General features: G+C 33.9%; 1 protein-coding gene across 1 annotated transcript in view; it reads right to left on the reverse strand.

Annotated features, from left to right (window-relative positions):
- LOC120351215 (short/branched chain specific acyl-CoA dehydrogenase, mitochondrial-like) overlaps positions 1-22,545 on the reverse strand; it is a 25,355-nt gene extending 2,810 nt beyond the window's left edge. Inside the window, exons 1-7 of the mRNA XM_039427589.1 lie at positions 22,329-22,545; positions 20,440-20,584; positions 17,925-18,025; positions 17,090-17,296; positions 13,081-13,251; positions 5,173-5,298; positions 2,891-3,073 (exon numbers count right to left, since the gene is read on the reverse strand). Of these exons, the coding sequence (XP_039283523.1) occupies positions 2,891-3,073; positions 5,173-5,298; positions 13,081-13,251; positions 17,090-17,296; positions 17,925-18,025; positions 20,440-20,584; positions 22,329-22,400 (1,005 nt within the window). The 5' untranslated portion in view covers positions 22,401-22,545. The remainder of the gene's footprint in view (positions 1-2,890; positions 3,074-5,172; positions 5,299-13,080; positions 13,252-17,089; positions 17,297-17,924; positions 18,026-20,439; positions 20,585-22,328) is intronic.
- Positions 22,546-22,670: the final 125 nt, after the last annotated feature.

Here is a 22,670-nt window from a genome sequence, read left to right on the forward strand (position 1 = left end):
CATTGATGTAGAAGATACACGTCTAGATAATAATTCAGGTAAGATTACAAAAATCATCTTAGAAAATTAGAATATACTTTAGTTGTATAATAATTTGGTCTTATTTAAATTTGTTTTTTGAAATGCATATTATTTCTAGTAACGTAACGAATTCTCTAGTAAAAATCTGGTTTGGCGCACTCACACAACTTTCCTTGCCGTTATGAAAATTGATCACCTACGGTAGTGTTTCCGCGTATCTCAAGTCTAGTATTCAAAGATTAGAGCCAGGGTAATAACGCTGGAGACACACGAATTTTGCTATCTCTTCATAGTGAATCATTTATAGAATCAACAGTTGCCAATAGTTGCAATAGATTTTCGCGTTTATTTTTAATTTTAGGTGAAAATTAAAAAGCCAATAGTTGCCAATAGTTTCAGTTGCCAATAGTTGCAATAGATTTTCGCGTTTATTTTTAATTTTAGGTGAAAATGTTACTGAACATTAATTGTAGAGATTCTCATGCTCAATCTATTCCACTTGAAATTTTTTGTTTAAATTGTATCTAAAGCTTGATAATTAAGAATCTAGAATCAAACTTTGCATAGATGGGGCGGAACTCCTGAAATTTTTACAGATATGGGACTTGTGGCAGTTGATAGAGCTTATCGATTACTATTTCAGGTATAACTTTAATCAAAATCATTGGAGCCGTTTTCGAGGAAATCGCGAAAAACCCTGTTTTTGACAACATTTTCGCAATTTTAGCCGCCATCTTGAATTGCATTTTATACGAATTGTTCGTGTCGAATCCTTATAGTGTAAGGACCTTAAGTTCCAAATTTCAAGTCATTCCGTCAATTGAGAGATGAGATATCGTGTACACAGACGCACATACACTCATACACACACACACACACACACACACACACACACACACACACACACACACACACACACACACACACACACACACACACACACACACACACACCTACAGACCAATACCCAAAAACCACTTTTTTGGACACAGGGTACCTTGAGACGTATAGAAATTTAGAAATTGGGGTACCTTAATTTTTTTCGGAAAGCAATACTTTCCTTACCTATGGTAATAGGTCAAGGAAAGTAAAATAAACTAGAACAAAATTGATGAATACCGTTCCTATAATATAGTATATAGTATTTGTATTTCAAAATCAATAGCTGTATTAGGTTAGTTGAGCGGAGGAACATTTCCAGAATTATACAGAGTGTAAAAAACCGCAGACCAATCACCATTCAGAAAGTTACTTTTTCGTATCTAGCGCCGTTATCTTAAAGATACAGCAATTTTTATTCTTTTCAAAATAAGAGATCCTTGGATTTATAATACAGTACGTTAAGAGTAAATTTTGCCCACAATAAATAAAAGTAAAACAATTATACAGAGTGATTATAATAGGACTTTACAACTTTGGAAGCACATAAATATTTATCGAAATTACTTAAAGAATTGAGAAAGGTGTCATTTTGTTACAAAACACTTCAAGTTTAAGGTGTATCATGCTTGGGGGATGTCATCTACCTGATTTGATATCCAAAACTAATTGAAACAAAACTTTATATATGTGTCTACATTACAAAAAATAAATACAAACTATAAGATCCATACAAAGAGTTTTATTTACTTAAAAAAGGAAGTTTCGCTGCCACACCCTGTATTTAAATGGGTCAAAAACTCAAAAAATACCGCTCCAATATGTGCGCCACCATTCAAATACAAAAATGAATTACATTCAACATTCTTGAGCTTGAAGCTACATTCGCCGCTCAAACATGTTTCTACCTTTACAAGCCTGAAAAGACTCTCATTTCGGGGCCAATATAGTAAATTTTTACTTTCCTTGCCCTATTACCATAGGTAAGGAAAGTATTGCTTTCCGAAAAAAATTAAGGTACCCAAATTTCTAAATTTCTATACGTTTCAAGGTCCCCTGAGTCCAAAAAAGTGGTTTTTGGGTATTGGTGTGTATGTGTATGTGTATGTGTGTGTGTGTGTGTGTGTGTGTGTGTGTGTGTGTGTGTGTGTGTGTGTGTGTGTGTGTGTACACGATATTATCTCATCTCCCAATCAACGGAATGACTTGGAATTTGGAACTTAAGGTCCTTACAATATAAGGATCCGAAACAAACAATTTCGATCAAATGCAATTCAAGATGGCGGCTAAAATGGCGAAAATGTTGTCAAAAACAGGGGTTTTCGCGATTTTCTCGAAAGTGGCTCCAACGATTTTGATCAAATTTATTGACTACATAAAATTCTCATTGATAAGCTCTATCAACTGCCACAAGTCTGATATCTGTAAAAATTTCAGGAGCTCCGCCTCATCTATGCAGAGTTTGATTTTAGATTCCCAAGTATCAGGCTTCAGATACAATCTAAACAAAAAAATTCTTGTGGAAAAGATTGAACATGACAATCTCTACAATTAATGTTCAATAACATTTTCACCTAAAATTGAAAATAAGCACGAAATTCGAGAAAATGTGATTATTCAATTGCAAACTGTTGTCAACTGTTGATTCTATCAAATCATTCACTATGAAGAGATAGCAGACCTCATGTGTCTCCAGCATTATTGTCCTGTCACCAGCTGGCTCAGATCTTTGAATTACTAGACTTGAGATGCGCGTGAACACTAGCTTCAGGTGATAAATTTTCATAACGGCAAAGAAAGTTGTGTGAGTGCGCCACACCAGATTTTTTCTTTAGAGTTCATAAATATATTTTCATTCAATATAAGTCATTCCGGGGGCGATAATTGACGGTTCTATAGAGTACATAAATAGCTATTTCATTCAGAGTTCTATTTCATACTGTTCAAAAACAGATTTTGTCGGAGATTTCAGTTGATATATTGGACTTACTTGAAACGAGAAGATCTTGTTACCAAACTGCTCCCGCTGCAGAGTGTACGGAACAGTGGCATCGAAGCAGCCTTGAGCCAATCCCACCATCTGAGCAGCAATGCCAATCCGGCCCTGGTTCAAGAAGCCAGCCGCGTATCTGTAACCACTGCCAAACTCACCCAGTATATTCGACTCTGGCACCTACAACACAATTCAACTAATATTCTTCAATGTAATAACTTATTATTCATTTATTTCTATAGATCTCCTTTCATTTTATAGAATCAAATCAAATTCATTTATTGCCAAAAAGAGAACAAACAATAATTTGCTTTTGCACATACATACACGAGCAAAAATGAAAATAAATTGTTCATAATACAATATTACACATACATGCATATACATGAGAGCAGTAAAAGCCAATTATAAAATTTCTAGGCATCACCAGCAAAAAGAAAAATCTTTGCTCGCTGGTGATAGTTGCTTAAAAAAATCCTTAAAATAACTAGAAACTGAAACGAAAAGCTTTATAACAAAAATAGAAACACAAAATATACTTTAAAAATGTGGTCCAAAGTAGAATAATTCACACCTATATTGATAATTTATAAAAGGTCAGAATTCAGAGAAATACCAAACTGAAAACTGAAACAGAAAAAAAAAACAAATCACAGTGCTAGGTTCAAAGTGAAGAAATATTCACCTCTAATGGCTTTAATCCACTCTGTTATGCTCTTCTTTGATATTTTATCATTTAAATCAAAAGGTATTACATTTATCAATTTGCTGCTTGTGTAAATCAATTGTCTTCTAATGAAAGTTAGCTTTGTAGGATAAATTTGGAATTTTTCTATTATATTTGGTCTGAAGTTGTAGACATGTTTATTTAATTTAGGAAATTTGCTTTTATTTTTTAATTAATAAGTATTTAAGTAAAGTTTTAACGTAGAGTTGTCTAACTGTGAATAAATCAAATTCCTGGAAAATTTGATGAGTGGGGTATAATCTCGGTTTATTCAAAATGGTTTTAATAATATTTTTTTTGGACAATAAAAAGGTTGTTCAGGTAACAATAGAATCAATAGAACCCTTTCATTTATATTTTCAGCTCTCCTTCATGATTCAAAAATGTAGTTGACTTGAAAACAGAATGAAAAAATCTGAATAGAGACTTCCATAACTAGTATACTTCAAGAGTACATATCACTTTTCTTATGAGTTAGCCGAATTGATTTCTTATTTCTCAGTGAATTTTTAAATCTATGACCTGATTTGATTGATTGCCATAACATAAATGTGTCCAATTTTACAATAGGCATCGTCAATTAGGCTACAAAATATTATTATTAAATATACAAATACTTTAATTCATCAAGAAACAATCTATAAACTTCTAATGTCGATGTGACCTAATCAAATACTCAAATACAAATTAACTAATCAGAAGAGTAGAGCCCTTACAGTTTTAATCATTCAGCAACTGTTCTTTTAAAAGTTTCAATGGTAAGGAAACTTATACAGAATTCAAGTTACATATTTTGAATTGTAATTAGCTTTCTTGAAGGTAAAATTTATCCATTCACGCAATTTTTAAAAATGTAAAACATATCAATCGAACTACAATATAATAAGATGGAGAAACTATAACTCATATGACTCATTCAATCAGGTGCTTAGTGCCGGTTGCAAAAAACCGTGTTATTTTCAATCCTGATTGATTCCAGTAGATCCATCTTTTTGAAATAGTCTTCTCTGATTTGGTTCACGTGAAGTGATTAAAATTTAACTTTTGTACAACTGGGTCTTTGTGAGAGAAATTTTTGAATTCCTCTGGGAATTAATTTCAATTTACTGTGATTAGATACAACATTTCTGTATAAATTTTATTATAATTTCTTCTTTCGTAATAAACTTTCTATGCTCGCGTACTCCAGAGCGAAGCTCGGTCCCCGATATTATTTTTAAACCAATAGACTATTCTATTCTATCCAATCCTTTCTACTATTAATTTAAAAACACTTATGAAGTGGATAATGCCCTTAATTTTGCAGTGACAATCGTTTCAACTTGGTGTAGATCATCATCAGACATGATGTTTATGATGATGACCCACATCAGATCGAAACTATCACCACTGATGATAAAAAGTAAGTGCATTTACCACTTCATTAGTTGAGTTTTTAAAACCCATCTTCTTTATACGTAGGATCTAAACGTTTTCCTTGAAACTGTGAGATTAAACTGAAAAAATATTAATAAAATAGAAGTTTTTTTAAAATAATTAGCAAGTTACTCACCCGAACATTATCAAAATTAACAGTGCAGGTTCCAGAACATCTCATGCCAAGTTTATCCTCCTTCTTTCCAATTGATAATCCAGGAGTATCTCTTTCAACGATGAAGCAAGTTATACCTCTGTATCCCTGAAAAATCAATCCAAATATTATAAATTTTCCCAACTCATAAAATTTACACAGCACACCTTTTCACTTTTATTGTAGAAGAAAGTTCCATGATGCTTTGTTTTGAAATGAATCAATGAAAGATTATATCATAGAACGAAAGGATAAGAATAGAGGAAGTATAAATAGTAAGTAGAATAACCTTTAGACTGTGTATTCCAAATTAAGGTTTGAAGCAGTTTTGGGCGAATGCCTGTTGTTTTTACCTGAATTGTATTTGCATATGAATAAATAAATATAAAGAAAAATAAAAATCTCAGTACCCTTTTAAAAATATTTTATCACAACATATTTCACTTGAAAATGGCATAAATGTCCGAAACATGTTGTGATAAATATTTTTAAAAGGGTACTGAGATTTTTATTTTTCTTTATATTTATGTACAAGTAGCCCTATATAGAAAAGAGATAAATAGAGGAAGTAATATGATATTAGAATATTACCTATGTTTACCATAGTATCTACCTATGTTTTCTCTACGACAGAACGCAGTCCAAAACAAAAATGAAATTAATTTAAATGAATATATTATAAATAATGTGATGAAAAAATAGAATCTTATTTGAAAATGAGATTTCAATTTTTCATTAACCATCATTAACAATGACTTTCATAAATGAGTTTTTACGTCTGATCTCATCCATCTTCAAAATATTGAGGTATTCAAGGTGTAATGCTAAATTTGATTGTATGTTATCTTCAGTCCAAGATTGATATAATTCTCTAACTAGTAGTTCTGTGAACAGTAGACGCTCAGTAAGTTACATTGACCTGTTGTTATGTTTTCTCAAAAATTAATAAATAATTTATCAATTTGAAATGTCTAGAAAAAAATCCTAAATAAACATAGAGCTTTCTGTCCTATGGTATCGTGACGTGTCGTCCCGGAATGTGAGTGTGAGCGCTGTTATCAGGTCTGGCTGCAACTGTCTACTAACGTTGATGGAAAGATACATTTTCAAGATGTTAGAAGTTTTTGAACGGGTAGTACTAGTAGTTCTGTGAACAGTAGACCTCACGCAGTATTCTCATCCACAAGTACCTGATTGAAACTATAGACCTCATGGAAATACAGCAATAGACTGGCTACTTTCCTAGCCCTATTACCATAAGTAAGGAAAGTATTGCTTTCAGAAAAAAATTAAGGTACCCCAATTTGTGTGTGTGTGTGTGTGTGTGTGGTGTGTGTGTGTGTGTGTGTTTGATTGATTGATTGATTAGCTGCCTTTATTAAAAACCTAGGAGGGCGAAGTTAGGGCGCAGCCGGCCCTCTCTTAAACTTAACCCTCAATATAGATGTGTGTGTGTGAGAGAGAGTTTTGTGTGTCTGTGTACACGATATCTCATCTCTCAATTAACGGAATGACTTGAATTTGGAACTTAAGGTCCTTACACTATAAGGATCCGATACGAACAACTTCGATCAAATGCGAATCAAGATGGCGGCTAAAATGGCGAAGGCGGAGATGTTGTCGAAAACAGGGTTTTCGCGATTTTCTAGAAAATGGCTCCAACGATTTTGATCAAATTTATACCTAAAATAGTCATTGATAAGCTATATAAACTGCCACAAGCCCATATCTGTAAAAATTTCAGGAGCTCCGCCCCATCTATGCAAAGTTTGATTTTAGATTCCCAATTGTCGGGCTTCAGATACAATTTAAACAAAAAAATCTGAATGGAAAAGATTTAGCATGAAAATCTCTACAATAAATGATCAGTAACATTTTCACCTAAAATTAAAAATAAGCTCGAAATTCGAGAAAATGTTATTATCCAATTGCAAACTGTTGGCAACTGTTGATTCTATTAAATGATTCACTATGAAGAGATAGCAGACCTCGTGTGTCTCCAGCGTTATTGCCCTGTCACCAACTAGCTCAAATCTTTGAATAGTAGACTTGAGATGCGCGGGAACACTAGCGTCACGTGATTAATTTCCATAACGGCAAGGAAAGTTGTGTGAGTGCGCCACACCAGATTTTTAATCTAATATTGGCTTATGAAGGAGGCTCCTTTTTCCTTTTATATTACCTTGAAATGCAAAATTTCTAAAAACGTTGTATATACGTCGACGCGCAATTTAAAAAGGAACCACATACCTGTCAAATTTCATGGAAATCTATTACCGCGTTTCGCCGTAAATGCGCAACATATAACATTAAGAGGAATGCCAAACCGTCGACTTGAATCTTAGACCTCACTTTGCTCGGTCAAAAATGTTATTGCCTTACTTGTGAAACAATGAAGAAATCACATATAGCAGTACAAATCTGATCCACTTTATGACAGATAATAAATCAAATCAAGTTTAGGATGGCCATGATGATTAAATGGTTCAAGAATAATTGCCAAACTTTATTAGCACTCCACTCATGTTGAGACTTCAAAGAGACATGATGATGATGATGATGATGAAGATGATGATGATGATGATGATGATGATGATTTATCAGAGCTATGGAGAACGCAGTTATTAAAGGCGAATAATAGTTTTATTGGAGCAAAATAATCTCAAGATTATTGTTATTATCGGTATGAGAATAATCTTAATTGCAGTGATTTCATGCGAGTTCAGAGAAATTCCAATTCAAAAACTGCTCGATTCTCACGTCAGTCAGTTTGATACAAGAACGGTATTAGATCAGTCAGAAAACATTTGTAAGTTTATCGTTTGAATCAGGTTTTCATAGTTTGATTTGATTACAGTAAGCCGAAGTGCCTAATATGTGAGTAGATAGGCTACAAAATAAAGTAATTAATTTAGTATTAAGTAAAATTAATTAAAATATTTGTTTCTCAACCATAAAAGAAAAATTACCATAAAAAATTTGATATTTTCAAATATGGAGTACGGTACCGTACTGAATAAAACTAGTTACGTTCCTAATTTCCAACTTTTATGAAGGGAATTGATTCATCTATATAATAAGAGAGAGTAGGGTTGTGTTTGTTCGTGTGTCCGTTTGTTCGCATCAAAACATGTCAACTTGTGGATTGCATACCGGAAAAACGGGAATGATTTAGATCTCCAAATATTGAACATAGATTCTAAAAATATCAATCTCGTGCACCTGGAAGCCTAAATTTCAATTTTCCTTCTAGATTTTTCAGAATTAATGTTCAAATTCATCTGCTACCGTAGGCTACATGAAGTTTCATAGCCCAAAGTGTGTCTATTTATGAGCAGGTTATAAGACTACCATTTACGAACGTCTACGTAGCGCAGCGGTAAAAGGCCTGCTTACGGAGCGATGGTTCCTCGGTTCGAATCCCCGAGGATTCGATTCCCATATTTTTGTTCTTAATTTTTCCCTCGAAACGTATTATATCAATTATTTTTTGAAGGAATTTGTTTTCATTACTATTGAACTTGGATTTTATCAAATAATTATTTTTAATGTAAAATTTTGCCACCAGTACAAATGAATTGGATATAGTCTTCATGCTGTAGGCCTATAATTGAATTTCATAAGAAAAACATGAATAGATCACAATAAAATAAGAAATAATTTATATTCTTCAGTTATAATGTACTATCAGACACGAATTCACAGTGAAACGAGTATTTTAGGTATTTTGTTTGGAATTGGGAAAACAAAAGGCTGCCTGATTCAAATTGAGGAGGATCCTAATCGAACTAAAATTTATTGATGTATTGGAAAAATCAATATGATTCTGTGAGGTTTCCAAGTATTATGTATTCTTCAGTTTTCTATACTATAATAAAGGAAAGAACTGGCTTATACACGTGAGGAATAGGGAATTATGTTTGACGCATCATCACCTCTGAAATATACTCAACTGATTAATTTGAAATTTTGCATATAGACTCTTCATTAACCGAGGATGGTTATAGGTCTATTTTCAAATTTTGATTTTTTATTACGTCAAGTTTTCATTTTGCAGTTTTAAAATAGACCCTTGCGAAGCACGGGTTACCTACTAGTAAGCATATAAAATGAGAATGAAAAACATACATTTCTAATAGTCGAGTTGCTACTATAAAAAGGTATTAATGAACACCTACCTATTTATTAATGAAGTACCTATCAATGAGGCACTGTCCTTTTTGACGTAAGCAATTTCATACACATACAGTGCGTGTTAAAATAGACAAAATATGTTAAAAACTTGAAATGAAGAGTCAAACAGAAATGAAAATTCTAACAGAATATTCAACCACATTATTTAAATATATTTTTCTGTAAATACCAAGTTTTATTTCAGTCTAAATCTTTATGTATACATACTTACTTACTCCTCAGCTCTACCGGTCGCTACAACCCTTGGCCTCCCTCACAAAGCCTCTCCATCTCTCCCGATCCTCTGCCTGCCTTTTCCAGTTGCGAACTCTAAGCGTTCTCAAATCCTGCTCTAAATCATCTGTCCATCTATTCTTTCTTCTTCTATTGTATACTCTTTCTCTCCTTATACATTTGGCAATCCTTTCATCACTCATTCTCACCAAGTGCCTCATCCACCTAATTCTGCCAGCTTTAATGAATCGAACAATGTCTCCACTCCCCAGGAAGCGCTCGATTTCGCTATTTTTCCTCCTTCTCCAAATTCCATTTTCGTAAACAGGGCCCACTATCCTCCTAATAACCTTTATGCTATTTATTGACCGAACGAAGTGAAGTCTAAGATTCAAGACGACGGTTTGGCATTTCTCTTAATGTTTAAATGTTTAAATGTTTAAATGTTTAAAAATGTTTAAATGTTAAAATGTTTAAAAAGTGTTTAAATGTTCATATGTTTTTATGTTGCGCATTTACGGCGAAACGCGGTAATAGATTTTAATGAAATTTGACAGGTATGTTCCTTTTTAAATTGTGCGTCGACGTATATACAAGGTTTTTGGAAATTTTGCATTTCAAGGATAATGTAAAAGGAAAAAGGAGCCTCCTTCATACGCCAATATTACCGTAAAAATCAGACTATAGAATTATTCATCATAATTCAGCTGTCTGGTGGACTATAATACTACCCGTTCAAAAACATCGAACATATTGAAAATGTATCTTTCCATCAACGTTAGTAGACAGTTGACTATAATACTACCCGTTCAAAAACATAGAACATCTTGAAAATTGTATCTTTCCATCAACGTTGTAGACAGTTGCAGCCAGACCTGATAACAGCGCTCACACTCACATTCCGGGACGACACGTCACGGTACGATAAGACAGAAAGCTCTATATTTATTAAGGATTTTTTCTAGACATTTTAAATTGATAAATTATTTATTAATTTTTGAGAAAACATAAATACAGGTCAATGTAACTTACTGAGCGCGAGGTCTACTGTTCACAGAACTACTAGTTTTTAATTGATTAGTGTTAATCGAATCGATTACAGTACGCATTCCGTACTTATTTACATTACAATGTTGTCAAATTTCCTCACTCTCCCTACAGAAGTCTGTCATGAATCATGTATAACATAGATAAACTTTCTGTGCATCACATAATATTTTTAATTTGTCAACAGATTTGTGGACCAACAACATGCTACGATCATCGAGGAGCGTGACAAGTGAGAAACATCTGGACAACAACAATACTAGTCAAAAAGCAGTCAACTGCAATAAGAGTACGCGCATGCGCACATACCTTGCCATTGCCCCGCACGCTTGCATGGACAACAGGCTTCTGAAGAAAATCATCATGGAAAATCAACTCAAACAGCAGAACAGTTCATACTAGTTTGCTACAGTGAGGTCGAAGTTATAATGGCAGTGGAGAAAGATAAGAGATAAACGTTGCCAAGTCTCTTCATTTTGCCACTAAGTGTACACAACTGTTACTCAATTCATCCCATTAAATTTGATCTAATAATAATTATCATTTCCTTGATTACATTATCAATTTAATGTCATCAAATTAATCAAGGAAATTTTTTTCCATAATTTGATTTGAAATTTGCTTTCATAGCTAGGATCAAATTTTTTTATACTAACCTGAAATGGCAGCCAATTTAAAAAGCTGTGATACAACAATCTGAATTTCAAAACAACATAAATTAAGTTATTTGGTAGATATTCTATTCGAATTTCTTTTAAAAATAATAGAAAATAGAAATCCTATTTAAAATAAGTAATTTCAATTGAATACTTTTGAAATAACCTTTCAATATTATTTATACTGGTACGAGTAGGTCTAACCTATACGTGTAGGCTAATATTGAAGCATGGATGAAGTCTAGGATGCTTAGTTATCAACTTTTGAAATGTCATTTCAGGTATTTTAATTTGTGTTTCTTATATGGTGATGTCTAAAAATTATGTAATTAATTCAAAAATACATTTTAAATCAATTATACGACTTGTGTACTCAATTATTTCGATAGAATGAATAAAAAAAAATGATGACTGATAATGAATTGTTAACTTTTCTACAGTCACTGTCAAAATTAAAAATAAAATATTATGACAAACTGACAACATTGCAAAGCTAGAGAGAGATAGCGCTATCTGTTTTGTTGTATGATAGAAAAGGACAGCAACAGTATTGTCAATCGTACACTGCCATTATAACATGGATCTCACTATAGTACCCTGGCACAAAAATCCGCCATCTTGTTAGGAAGTTCCGCATTGTAATAGTATTGATGGGAGGTTCGGATCACTTTACTGATCCGGATCAATTGATCTCGTTCACTGCCGCGAGCCAATCAAAAGGCCAGGATCGGAACTTTCTAACTAGATTGTGCAGTCACGTGACGTGTCTAGTATTTGTGCCAAGTAAAAAGAATTGGTTGGATAGGCGTTTGATTGATAGTTTCCATTCTGTATCTATTCTATGCCTCAGTCTTGTCTATGCCTTCTGTAAGACGGTAGCTGATACAGGTTTATTGATGTAATATCGACTGTTCATTCTCGTTTAAAATAATAAACTATATTTTATTAAGCAATACATTATATTTTTCAATAATTTCTTAATCGATTTTCATAATTAAGATGAAATATTTTGTTAATTAGTTATCAATTCTACATTTTTAAAAGACGATCTGGCAACAAAGCAAAGCGAGAAAGAGGTAGCGCTATCCGCTTTGTTGAATGATAGACAAGGATAGCAATATCATTGCTAATCAAACACTGCCATTATAACGTGGACCTATAGTAGTACATTCATATAGTGAGGCCCACGTTATAACGGCAGTACAATTTGTTTAAGATTGGCGTTTCAATTCTTGTCCATCATTCGACAAAGCAGATAGCACTATTCTTTCCTCCCTCCAATACGTTGCCACATCGTTTTTAACAATTTAGAAATATTGAGGTGCGTACAGATATACGCGCCTCCAACACGCTCCGCACTCGCTCTGCAATCGCTCCGATCATGAACGTTAAAGGAGATAGTAAAAAAGTGAGTGAGCGAGTAAGTATGTGAAAAATCAAAATAACGCATCCCCGAAATTCATAAGATAATATATAGCCAGCTGTGAAATATAAACACGATCATTTTAGAGAATTGTGTTCTGTTTATCAATAAATAACAATAACGAGCGAAGCTCGGTGCCCCGATATTTTGATTTGAAAGGAAAAATGCCGGCAACTGAGAGGTACCGAAGTTTGATTACCGGTCTGGGCTAAATTCTTGGACAGTTTCATTCTTCAAATTTCCTTCTACTATTCTTCGGTCAATATTTGCAGTAGCAGAAGTCCCTAGTTCTATTTACATAGCTTTCATTGGATATTTGAAGTAATAGAAATAAATTTGGAAGTAATAGAACAATACCTTGGATACATCAGCATTAACCATGACCAGAAATAGGCCGGCCACATCTGAATTGGAAATCCACATTTTGGAGCCGTTGATAATGTAGTCACTTCCTTCCTTGACAGCCTTCGTTCTCAGCGCAAACGCATCGGAGCCGGATTGCGTTTCTGATAAGCAGAAGCTCGAAGCCTGAAACAGAATTTGCACTAGATTTGAAGGAACTAGTTAAACTTTAATGAGTTAAGAGTTAAGCCATAGAAAAAAGATAGCATGAGAAGATATACCATGGTTTGAAAGTTTACCGTTAATTAAAGCCGATAGTCCTATTATTAATTTTTCGTGAAGCTATTAGTCCAGTCAAAGAAAGGTTATAGAGGGAAAAGTTTGGAATACAATTTTTGACCCCGCAGTTCTGTTCAGGGTAGTAAGGAGGTAAACATATCAAAAGTCCCCACCCCTAAACCCTGTGCTAAGGGGGTGGGGTTGGTTCAAAGGTACCATTTTTCGGTTTCTCGCATATAACTCGAAAACTATGTATCTTACGGACATAACTATTATATACAAAATTAAAGCTTACATAATCTCCTACAATATTTATCCCACAACATTTTCTACATCTTCTCTAGTTTTCGAGATATCCGCTCTTGAAGGTGAGAAATTTTTGAAAAAACATGTTTGCCTCCACTTTTTTGAATTTTTACTCTTATAACTTTTAAATAAATTGATGGGAAAAATCTATGCTGATTATGAGCTAATAAGTCATCAAATTCTCTTCAATTTGATGTATAATTTCACACTTTTACGAACTTCCCTGCACCTAAAAGCTGTTGCAGCAGCTTTATTGTTGAGTGTGAAATCTCCAGTTTTGCAACAATAGACCAATTGACAAAGGAATTTGGAGGGAATGTTTCAAACACAACTTTCGACTTTGTAGCTTTGTTGATACTAGTTAGGAGGAGAACATATCAAAAGTCCCCATTCCTAACTCATGTGCTAAGGGGATGAGGGTGATTTAAAAGTTGCATTTTTCAGCGTTTTGCTCCCACGCTCATATCTTGGGAACAATGCGTTCAACCGACATAACTAACTATTCAAAAATGAAGCTTGAAAAACTCTCTAGACTTTTTGTTTTGTGAAATTGTGTGATATTCCCAATAGTTCCCGAGATATTCGCTCTTGAAAGTGCTTGATTGTTTAAATAACAGGTTTTTATCCAATGTTTTTCTCTTTCAGGGCTTATAACTCTCAAACAATGCATCGTAAAAATTGATCCTCATCGTTTGTAGAACATTGAATTCTCTTTGAAATGATGTATTATTCCACTATTCCAAGTTTTCCTTTCATTGTTATAGCAACTTCAATGTAGGGGGTGAAATTACTACCCTGAACAGAACTGCGGGGTCAAAAATTGTCTTCCAAACATTTCCCTCTATACCCATTTTTGAGCATTCATTGCCTGGACTATATGTGACGCTGGTAGTCTCTCATACTATGCCGTTCTTACACTCTCACCCGGCCGAAACAGTAATAATAGACAAGATTCGGCTTGAGTGAACGAATAAATTTCTTGGAATTTGGAACATAAACGACCTATACCATGGGATATCTTCTTGCTATCGTTTCTCATTGGTTAAACTTGGTGAATTTAAAACTAGTTTAACTTATAGACTAGTTAAATTTGAATGGCTAACTGCTGTTACCTATTAAAATGGATTTATATTTTTTTCTCCTCACGTCTTGAAGTGGAATTATGTGGGATGTTCCTAAGACAATTCAAAGCTTTTATTTAGAAATAATTAAACATTCATCAGAATTTGAGAAACAGAATTTGAGAATCAGAATTTGAGAATTTGATTAGTCTGCGCTAATGAAGAAAGCATAATTTATATTTCAACCGTGCCTTTTATTGAATTTGTTATTAATGTTTTAGAATCTCATTGCAAAGAGATAGCATACACATAATATAATGAGCAGCATTGTTCTTAAAAATGGATTTTTTGTGAAATATCAACTCGAATTGGATAGTGCAGAACCAATTAATTTGAAATAGTATATAAGATTACATTAATTTGCTTTCATTTCGACAATGTTTTTAAATTAAACCCGTAAATTATCATTACACTAGCCGTCAGGCTCGCCATATCCGTCTAGCCAAGGGGCTCCGCCCCCTAGACCCCCGACTGGATCGTCCAAAATGAGATCAGCAGGCTCGCTTCGCTCGCCTGCATTTTTCATTTGAGCATGCTTCATTCCATCAGAAAGTCAAAGTACTGAGAAACGCAGAAAAGCTGAGAAAAACGCTGATTTTGGGCGTATCTTTGATGAAATATCAAAGTCACCTCATCACAAAAGTTTTAGACCCTAGCTGAACCTCTGTACCAAATTTGAACATTTTCTGTCTATTACTTGATGAAAGAACTGAGAAAATGCAAAAAAAAAACGCTAATTTTGGCCGTATCTTTGGCGTTATTCCAAATTCCTTCTAACACAACATTATTACACCCTAGCTTAGCTTCTGTACTAAATTTGAACAATTTGTAAGCAATATGTGCCTACACCGAGTATGTAAAGGTGGGGAAATGAAAACAAGAAATGATCGTACTGGTTTTGATAATTAAAACAAAACAATAAATTATTTGTACAAAAATTAGAATTATAATTATAAATTATGAAATAACAATAAATAGATAAATATTTCAAGGGCTACTCGCTTGGCTGCTAGTGAAGATTAAATTTGTTGTGGTTATGGAAAAATTAAAACAATGACTCAGTAGTCACCTACCTTTATGATAATGGCCCCCAATTTGGCATCCACTGGTTAATCGCGACGTTAATTATTAATGAAAAATAAATAAAAAACTGATCTAATGAAGTGGGTTCAGATCCCTTCTTATTCAATAATACAATTCTCTTTAAACTGCCCGAACTGTGACAGGAAAACTGTATTATAAAACAAGAACAAAATCTATCCCCTTCACCAGAACAGCCGGACTTTTACTCTCAGTCCTAACGAACGAGCTCACACACCGACTAGTAAAAATTTTGGGTATTAATATATAACTTAGTCAATGCCAAACATGAAGCCATTTCAAATACATATTTTTATCAGTCGCACAAGCGAGAGCACGTTTGTTATGAAAAACAAAACAGAAGCTACAATAATTTTGATAACAAGTGAAATAAACAATCTTTCTGTCGATGACAAAACTGTTCAAAGGCAGAAACACCGTTCATTAAACTTTTCGTAAAATAAAACTCTAAAATCCTGATCAATATGAGATAAATATATGAATCATATATATGTCCCATATGACCAGGTGACAAATTTCTGTTCACTTGTTCTCCATAAATCTGAGAAAAAGCAAAAAAGCTAATTTTGGGCGTATCTTTGACGTTATTGCAAATTCCTTCTAACACAACATTATTAAACCCTAGCTGAGCTTCTGTACTAAATTTGAACATTTTCTGTTCATTTGTTCTCGATAAAGCTGAGAAAACACTAGGAAAACGCAGATTTTGGGCGTATCTTTGGAAATTTTTCCAAATCCGTTCTTAGTGTGCCTCTAAAGGGCCAACTGAACATACCTACCAAATTTTAACGTTTTTGGTCTGGTAGATTTTTAGTTCTGCGAGTGAGTGAGTGAGTCCGTCAGTCAGTCAGTGAGTGCCATTTCGCTTTATATATATATATATATATAATATATATATATATATATATATATAATATATATATATATAGCACATAACAGAAGACACTTTAAGTTTGTAATATAATTAAAACAGGAGACACGATATAAATAGATAGAGAAGACTCTCGGTTGAGAAAGGAGACACAGTCACCGAAAATTTCCCCCCATTTCTAATGTAAGTTTTAAGTGTTTTCAATCTATTTATATCGTGTCTCCTGTTTTAATTTATTTATATAAATATTAATTATTATACTGGAATTAATTTTAACGATTTGCTTTTTTGTAAAATAGAGAATGGAAGAGACACACTATTTTATACATAATTATTGTTAACAAACCATATCAGTAGCAAGCCTTGGCAAGTACTTGTCTTTCTGTTGCTGTGTGCCCAGCTTGGCTATCATCGCATTGACGAGAGTATTTTGAATGTCGACTATGATGCTCAGAGCTGGATCGACCCTCGATATCTCCTCTATTATCAGAATGCTGGAGAAAAACGAAGATCCTGCACCACCGTACTTAGTGTCTATCTCCAGGCCCATGAACTGAAAATAAAGTTCATTATAAATTACCGTTGATTCACAGTATGTGAAGCTCACGTTATAAAGTCAATTATATGATTAACTACAAATATTATTCATTTTTTCACTCATTACAAAACTATTTTAAATTCACTGATTACGAGCAAACTTTTCTCAAGGAAATACTTTGTTAGTTAGAAAAAAATTGAAACTAAATTGAGAAATTAAAGAAGTTTTGGGCAATAGCCTGTTTTTTTCTTTTCCGATCATTGTATTGATTGTGTATGCGTTTGTGTAAATAAATGTGCAACCGGCCAAATAAATAAATATTCTTCCACCTGGGAATACAAATGGATCACATTATAATGATATGACTGTATGCTTTCCAAAATAGAATTCTAGTTTCAAATTGCAGGAGTATATATCTTCAAGGGCCTAATTAAACACTTTGAAAACTTGACCTACTGAAATCTTGAGGAAGTTAAAATAGGCATATAACCATCCTCGGTAAAATAAGAATCAATTTATGCAAAATTGCAAGTTAATCAGTCCAGTAGTTCAGACGTGATGATGTGAATTCGTGAATTTCCTATACCGTACGTGTATGAGCCAATTATTTCCTTTAATATTTATTATAGATAACAAAACATACCCCATTATCAAAAAGAGCTTTCAGGAGTCCTTCGTCAATTTTCTTGTCTTTTTCCATTTTCTTGACAAGGGGAGCGACCATTTCGTCTGCGAACTTGTTTGCTGCAAGCACATCATAAATAAATAGTTCAGTAAAAAATAATAGTTTAAGATATTAGGACCTTAACAGATCATCACGTTTCAAAGAAACAATTAATTGTCTTAGTGCCGGTTAAATTTTAACCGTTATTAATTCTACGAGAAGCGGTCTTTTCAAAAACGCCTTCTCTGATTGGTTCATGTGAAATTAATCACGGTTAAAATTTAATGTATTGTATAATTATAACAAGCTAGCTGGACCGGCAAGCATCGTACCGCCAAAAAATCAATGTATCTCATGCTATACTTGACTTTATTTGGTGAATCATGAAATTTATCTGACAATAAATATTTTCATTTACATCTCAATACGGACTTCCTATAAGCTTAGTCATGCAGCATTTATTATTCCGAAAACATATTCTTCTCTATCAATTGTTAGTAATATCTATCAGTTAAGTGTTGAATTAAAAACAAAATAGATAGGTTAAATCAGTGTTTCAAAGATGAATTCAATGCGTTCATACTTGTTAATTAATTGTCAATAGATGGTCCAGGAAATATGCAATATACGATGAATAACACAGAATTTCATATTCTTTCCATCTTCCATTTTAGGATTGATTGATTGAGTACTTTATTTATGTAGATTACAATATATACTGGCTTATACACTTATATACAATAGCTTACATTACAGCAAAATTATAGTAATGAATAAATTATAGGATGAATATCAACAAAGCTGAATTCAACAAAATTTTAAATATTCTGTCTTTCTTCAGTAATTAATGACTGCAATATGAACAACTCTCTTTCATGAGGTGAATAATATTTTTCCAACATTATCCAGTTTCTCAATGATAGGGAGCTGATAATTATTTGTATAGGTCTTCTAAGGAACCATTATCTGCAGCTGGTACCAATCAACTACGGTGCACTTCAACTCCAAACTACCGCACGGGTGACCTGTTTATTACAGCTGGTAAGTTTAGATGCTAAATCATATTATCAAAAGGCACACCAGTGTTTAATGTTAAGTCGGGCCTAGGCTACAAACTCAAGTTCTGTCGTAATTTGTCAAACTCTTTAAATAAGGATGATCACAACATGATCTTGAATCATGATCATCTTTCCGTTCTTCGGTAGCCGCTTGGCCGGAAGTACGAAAACATAGGTCTGTAAAATGGATTAATGAATAATTATAATTAGCCCCCCCTATTGAAATTTCTAGTCAGAAACCACCCCAATATTCACACAAAATATTCCCAAAGTTTCATGCCGTTTTGTCAAGTAGTTTTCAAGTCTATAGGGAACAAACACACATACAGACATTAATTTTTATATATAGGCCTATAGATTATAGGGGGGCCATGCCCCCTGTGGGTTGGGGGAGCTTTGAATCGAACATCGTACTCAAGAATGCGCTGAAACACATAATTCACCCACAGTATCCATGCTTGTCGTAGGAGGCGACTAAAATGGACCTCAAGGCAACTCCAGAAGTTGCCTTGCCTTCAAACCCACGGAATCTGCCCATCAGGGCAGTTTTGTAGGGGCAAAAAGAAAAAAACAAGAGACCAGGATAGGTGAAACTCCAGGCACAAAATGTGGGTCAAGAGGATGAGTCGAGGGTGGCCAGGCGCCGGGCGCCCTAGAGGCAGTTTGGCGTCCCCTCTCTCAGCGGAAGGACCTACAAAAAGGCCAGGAGTGGAGCTCACGTAGGTTTGTGGGTGGAGAGGCCAAAACTCGCCACTGCTCAAAGAAGGGCGGCCATTCAGGTAAAACTTGTTGTGAGAGGTGAAGCTTTTGACCCTGCAGAGTTACGGAGGGGCAAAAAGAAAAACACAAGAGACCAGAGATGGGTGAAAGACCAGGCACAAATGTGGGTCAAGAGGCTGAGTCGAGGGTGGCCGGGCGCCCTAGAGGCAGTTTGGCGTCCCCTCTCTCAGCGGAAGGATCTACAAAAAAGAACAGGAGTGGAACTCACGTAGGTCACGAGGACTAATCAGTCTGAAGAGACTGCCAAGCATATCACACTGGATTGCGACAAGGATTGCAACCAGGTGATGAATGTTAGTTTAGGGAAAATCTCCTGGTTCTTGTAAAGGAAATTGGTATTGGTTTGCCTAACTAACATACTACTTGGGAACACAATAAGCTTCGGTTGACGTGTGGGGTTCTTTGAACCTTTGGATCCTTGAATCCGTCCCTTCAAAAACAATAAACAACAACAATAGGGGGGCGATCCCCCCCATTGCTGTCATTCGAGACAGTAAAAATTGGTTATCTTGTGCGTTCTCCAAATATATTTGAGCATATTGTTAGTACCTATGATTATTGGTCACACTGGCGAGCAACACATGAATCATGCGTGATGTGGTGAAAATACACTCTGAACATGCATGTGTGAAAAATTGAAAATAAGTTAGGCTTACCTGTTTCCTTGAGAAGAGCTTCATCCTCAGAAAAGATTGTTAGTGGAGGTGCGTGTACTGGTGTAGGCGCATCAACTAATGATGTGGTACTGAATTGACGTTTTGATAATGCAGACCAGAAAAATCTTTGAATTGGCTTCCAAGCCTGAAAAAAAATGTATAACCAAAAAATAGAAACTTAGATATAGTAAGGGTAGGTACAAAATAACAACCTAAAATCTATGTGGATATTCAGACCAGACCTCCAACATTACTAAAATTGAAACAAAGCCACGCTAGAGACTTGTGGTTAAAGCCGCTGCTGGAGCATAATAACTTATATTATTCAAAATAGAAAGAAAAAAAAATCTTAGTACCCTTTTTGAAATATTTAATCACAACATGTTTCGGACATGTTGATGCCATTTTCATTGCTTATATTATTCATTCCTTGATATTCCTCCTGCATCCATTAGATTTAATGACTCGTTGGATTTCAATTCAATTCAATTCAAATCAAATTTATTTCCTCCACAAAATTCAACAATTACAAAATTTAGGATAATGTACCTTAATCTAGTTTCTTACATTCTATCACAAAATAAAGGTACAAGAGGTGGAAATGAAACCACTGGCATAAGTGAAAATCACTTGTTCGCCAGTAGGAGTAGCATATTGTCAAACTTCGGTCATCCACATCAAATTAAAACAAAAAAAAAAGATGTATACAAAATAACATAAATAAATTACAACTTAATTCTAAGAGAATTAATCAAGCTATGTATCGAGACTCTTAAATTAGCAGAATAGTAGTACAATACAATGGATGTAAATTAAATTATCTACACAATATACAAATCAAAATATGACTCTCAGTTATCCATTTCTTAATATTCCTTGGTACACTTTTGGAAGGTAGTTCTATGATAAGCCGGGTGGAATAGAATTATTAGTTTTGGAGCTATATAAATTAATTGCTTACGAATAAGTGTTAGGTTTGAAACATATGATGCGAATTTGTACAAATTATACCTAGTCCTATGATTTTCATATTTAATTGCATAAAATTAAAATTGTATCTACAAAAATATTAATCACGCTCAAAACATACATTTGTCTTACTGTCATGACTCTAATATCCTTGAAAGCACTCATTGAGGGATAAATGGTTGGTTTATTCATGGTTGATTTTTATGTTGTATGAACGTTATGGCGTCAAATGAATTTCTTCAAATGAAGTTTTGACTAGCCTACTATATTGCTTAAAAAACATTTCAACTTATATGATTCATATCTAATAACGCGCGGCTCAAAGTCGTCGCTAAGAAATTGCACCTTTAGATAATAATATCAAGTGACCTGGCTGGCTCAGGTCTGGTGTCAGAGTTTTCAGGTCGCAACTGATAAATTTAGGGCCTCCGACATGACCTAACAACTGCATTTTAGGCAGCCGGACCGACGATTAACGTGTCCATCCAAACACGGGAATGGTCCGAGATAAATATCATCATATTTATTTATATCTTAGATACCTACCATTAGATGAGATAACAGCGTAGGCTAAATTCTAATAAGCTACTTTTGTTTCAAATTAATTTATGAAAAAGTTCAAATAAAAAAAACTACTCTATGATGAGTAAACAGGTAGACTATTATAAAAAATTATTATACTTAATAATTTACTGACATTGAAGAGCATAGTACCGGTAGTTGTTAATAACATCGATTTATGTACAGTAGGCATTAAAGAAAAATCTTTTAAATGTTTTCGAAAAAGTTATGAAAACTTTAACAATTATAATTTGTCTACACTAGCTAGACCTAAGTTTGTATTGGGCTATAAATGAAATATTATTCATCATCAAATTAAAAATAGTGTGAAAAAGTTGAAAACAATACACCGTACCCACCTTTAACCTAGAAGCATAATAATTTTGTTTGGTAAGGGTAGTGACAAGCAACTTTATGCCTAAAAACGTCATTATTATAATGAATAAACTACACTGAAACTGAAAGTTGCGGAATATTGAAACAACTGTAGAAAAACACAAATGTTCATTATTTTACAATGCTTTCATTGCATATAAATAGTTACTTGGCTTATAAAAGTTTATCAAATTATTTTTAAGATATGGTTATCTTCAGGGATACTTTTGAGTCAGTGACTCGAGTGGACCAGAGCCGAAACAAAAGGCGGCGACCGGGGCAGACTAGTGATCCCATGGAACGACAACCAGACATCGACCGGTCGA

Source organism: Nilaparvata lugens, chromosome 4, assembly GCF_014356525.2.
Source record: "Nilaparvata lugens isolate BPH chromosome 4, ASM1435652v1, whole genome shotgun sequence".
NCBI classification, from domain to species: domain Eukaryota; kingdom Metazoa; phylum Arthropoda; class Insecta; order Hemiptera; family Delphacidae; genus Nilaparvata; species Nilaparvata lugens.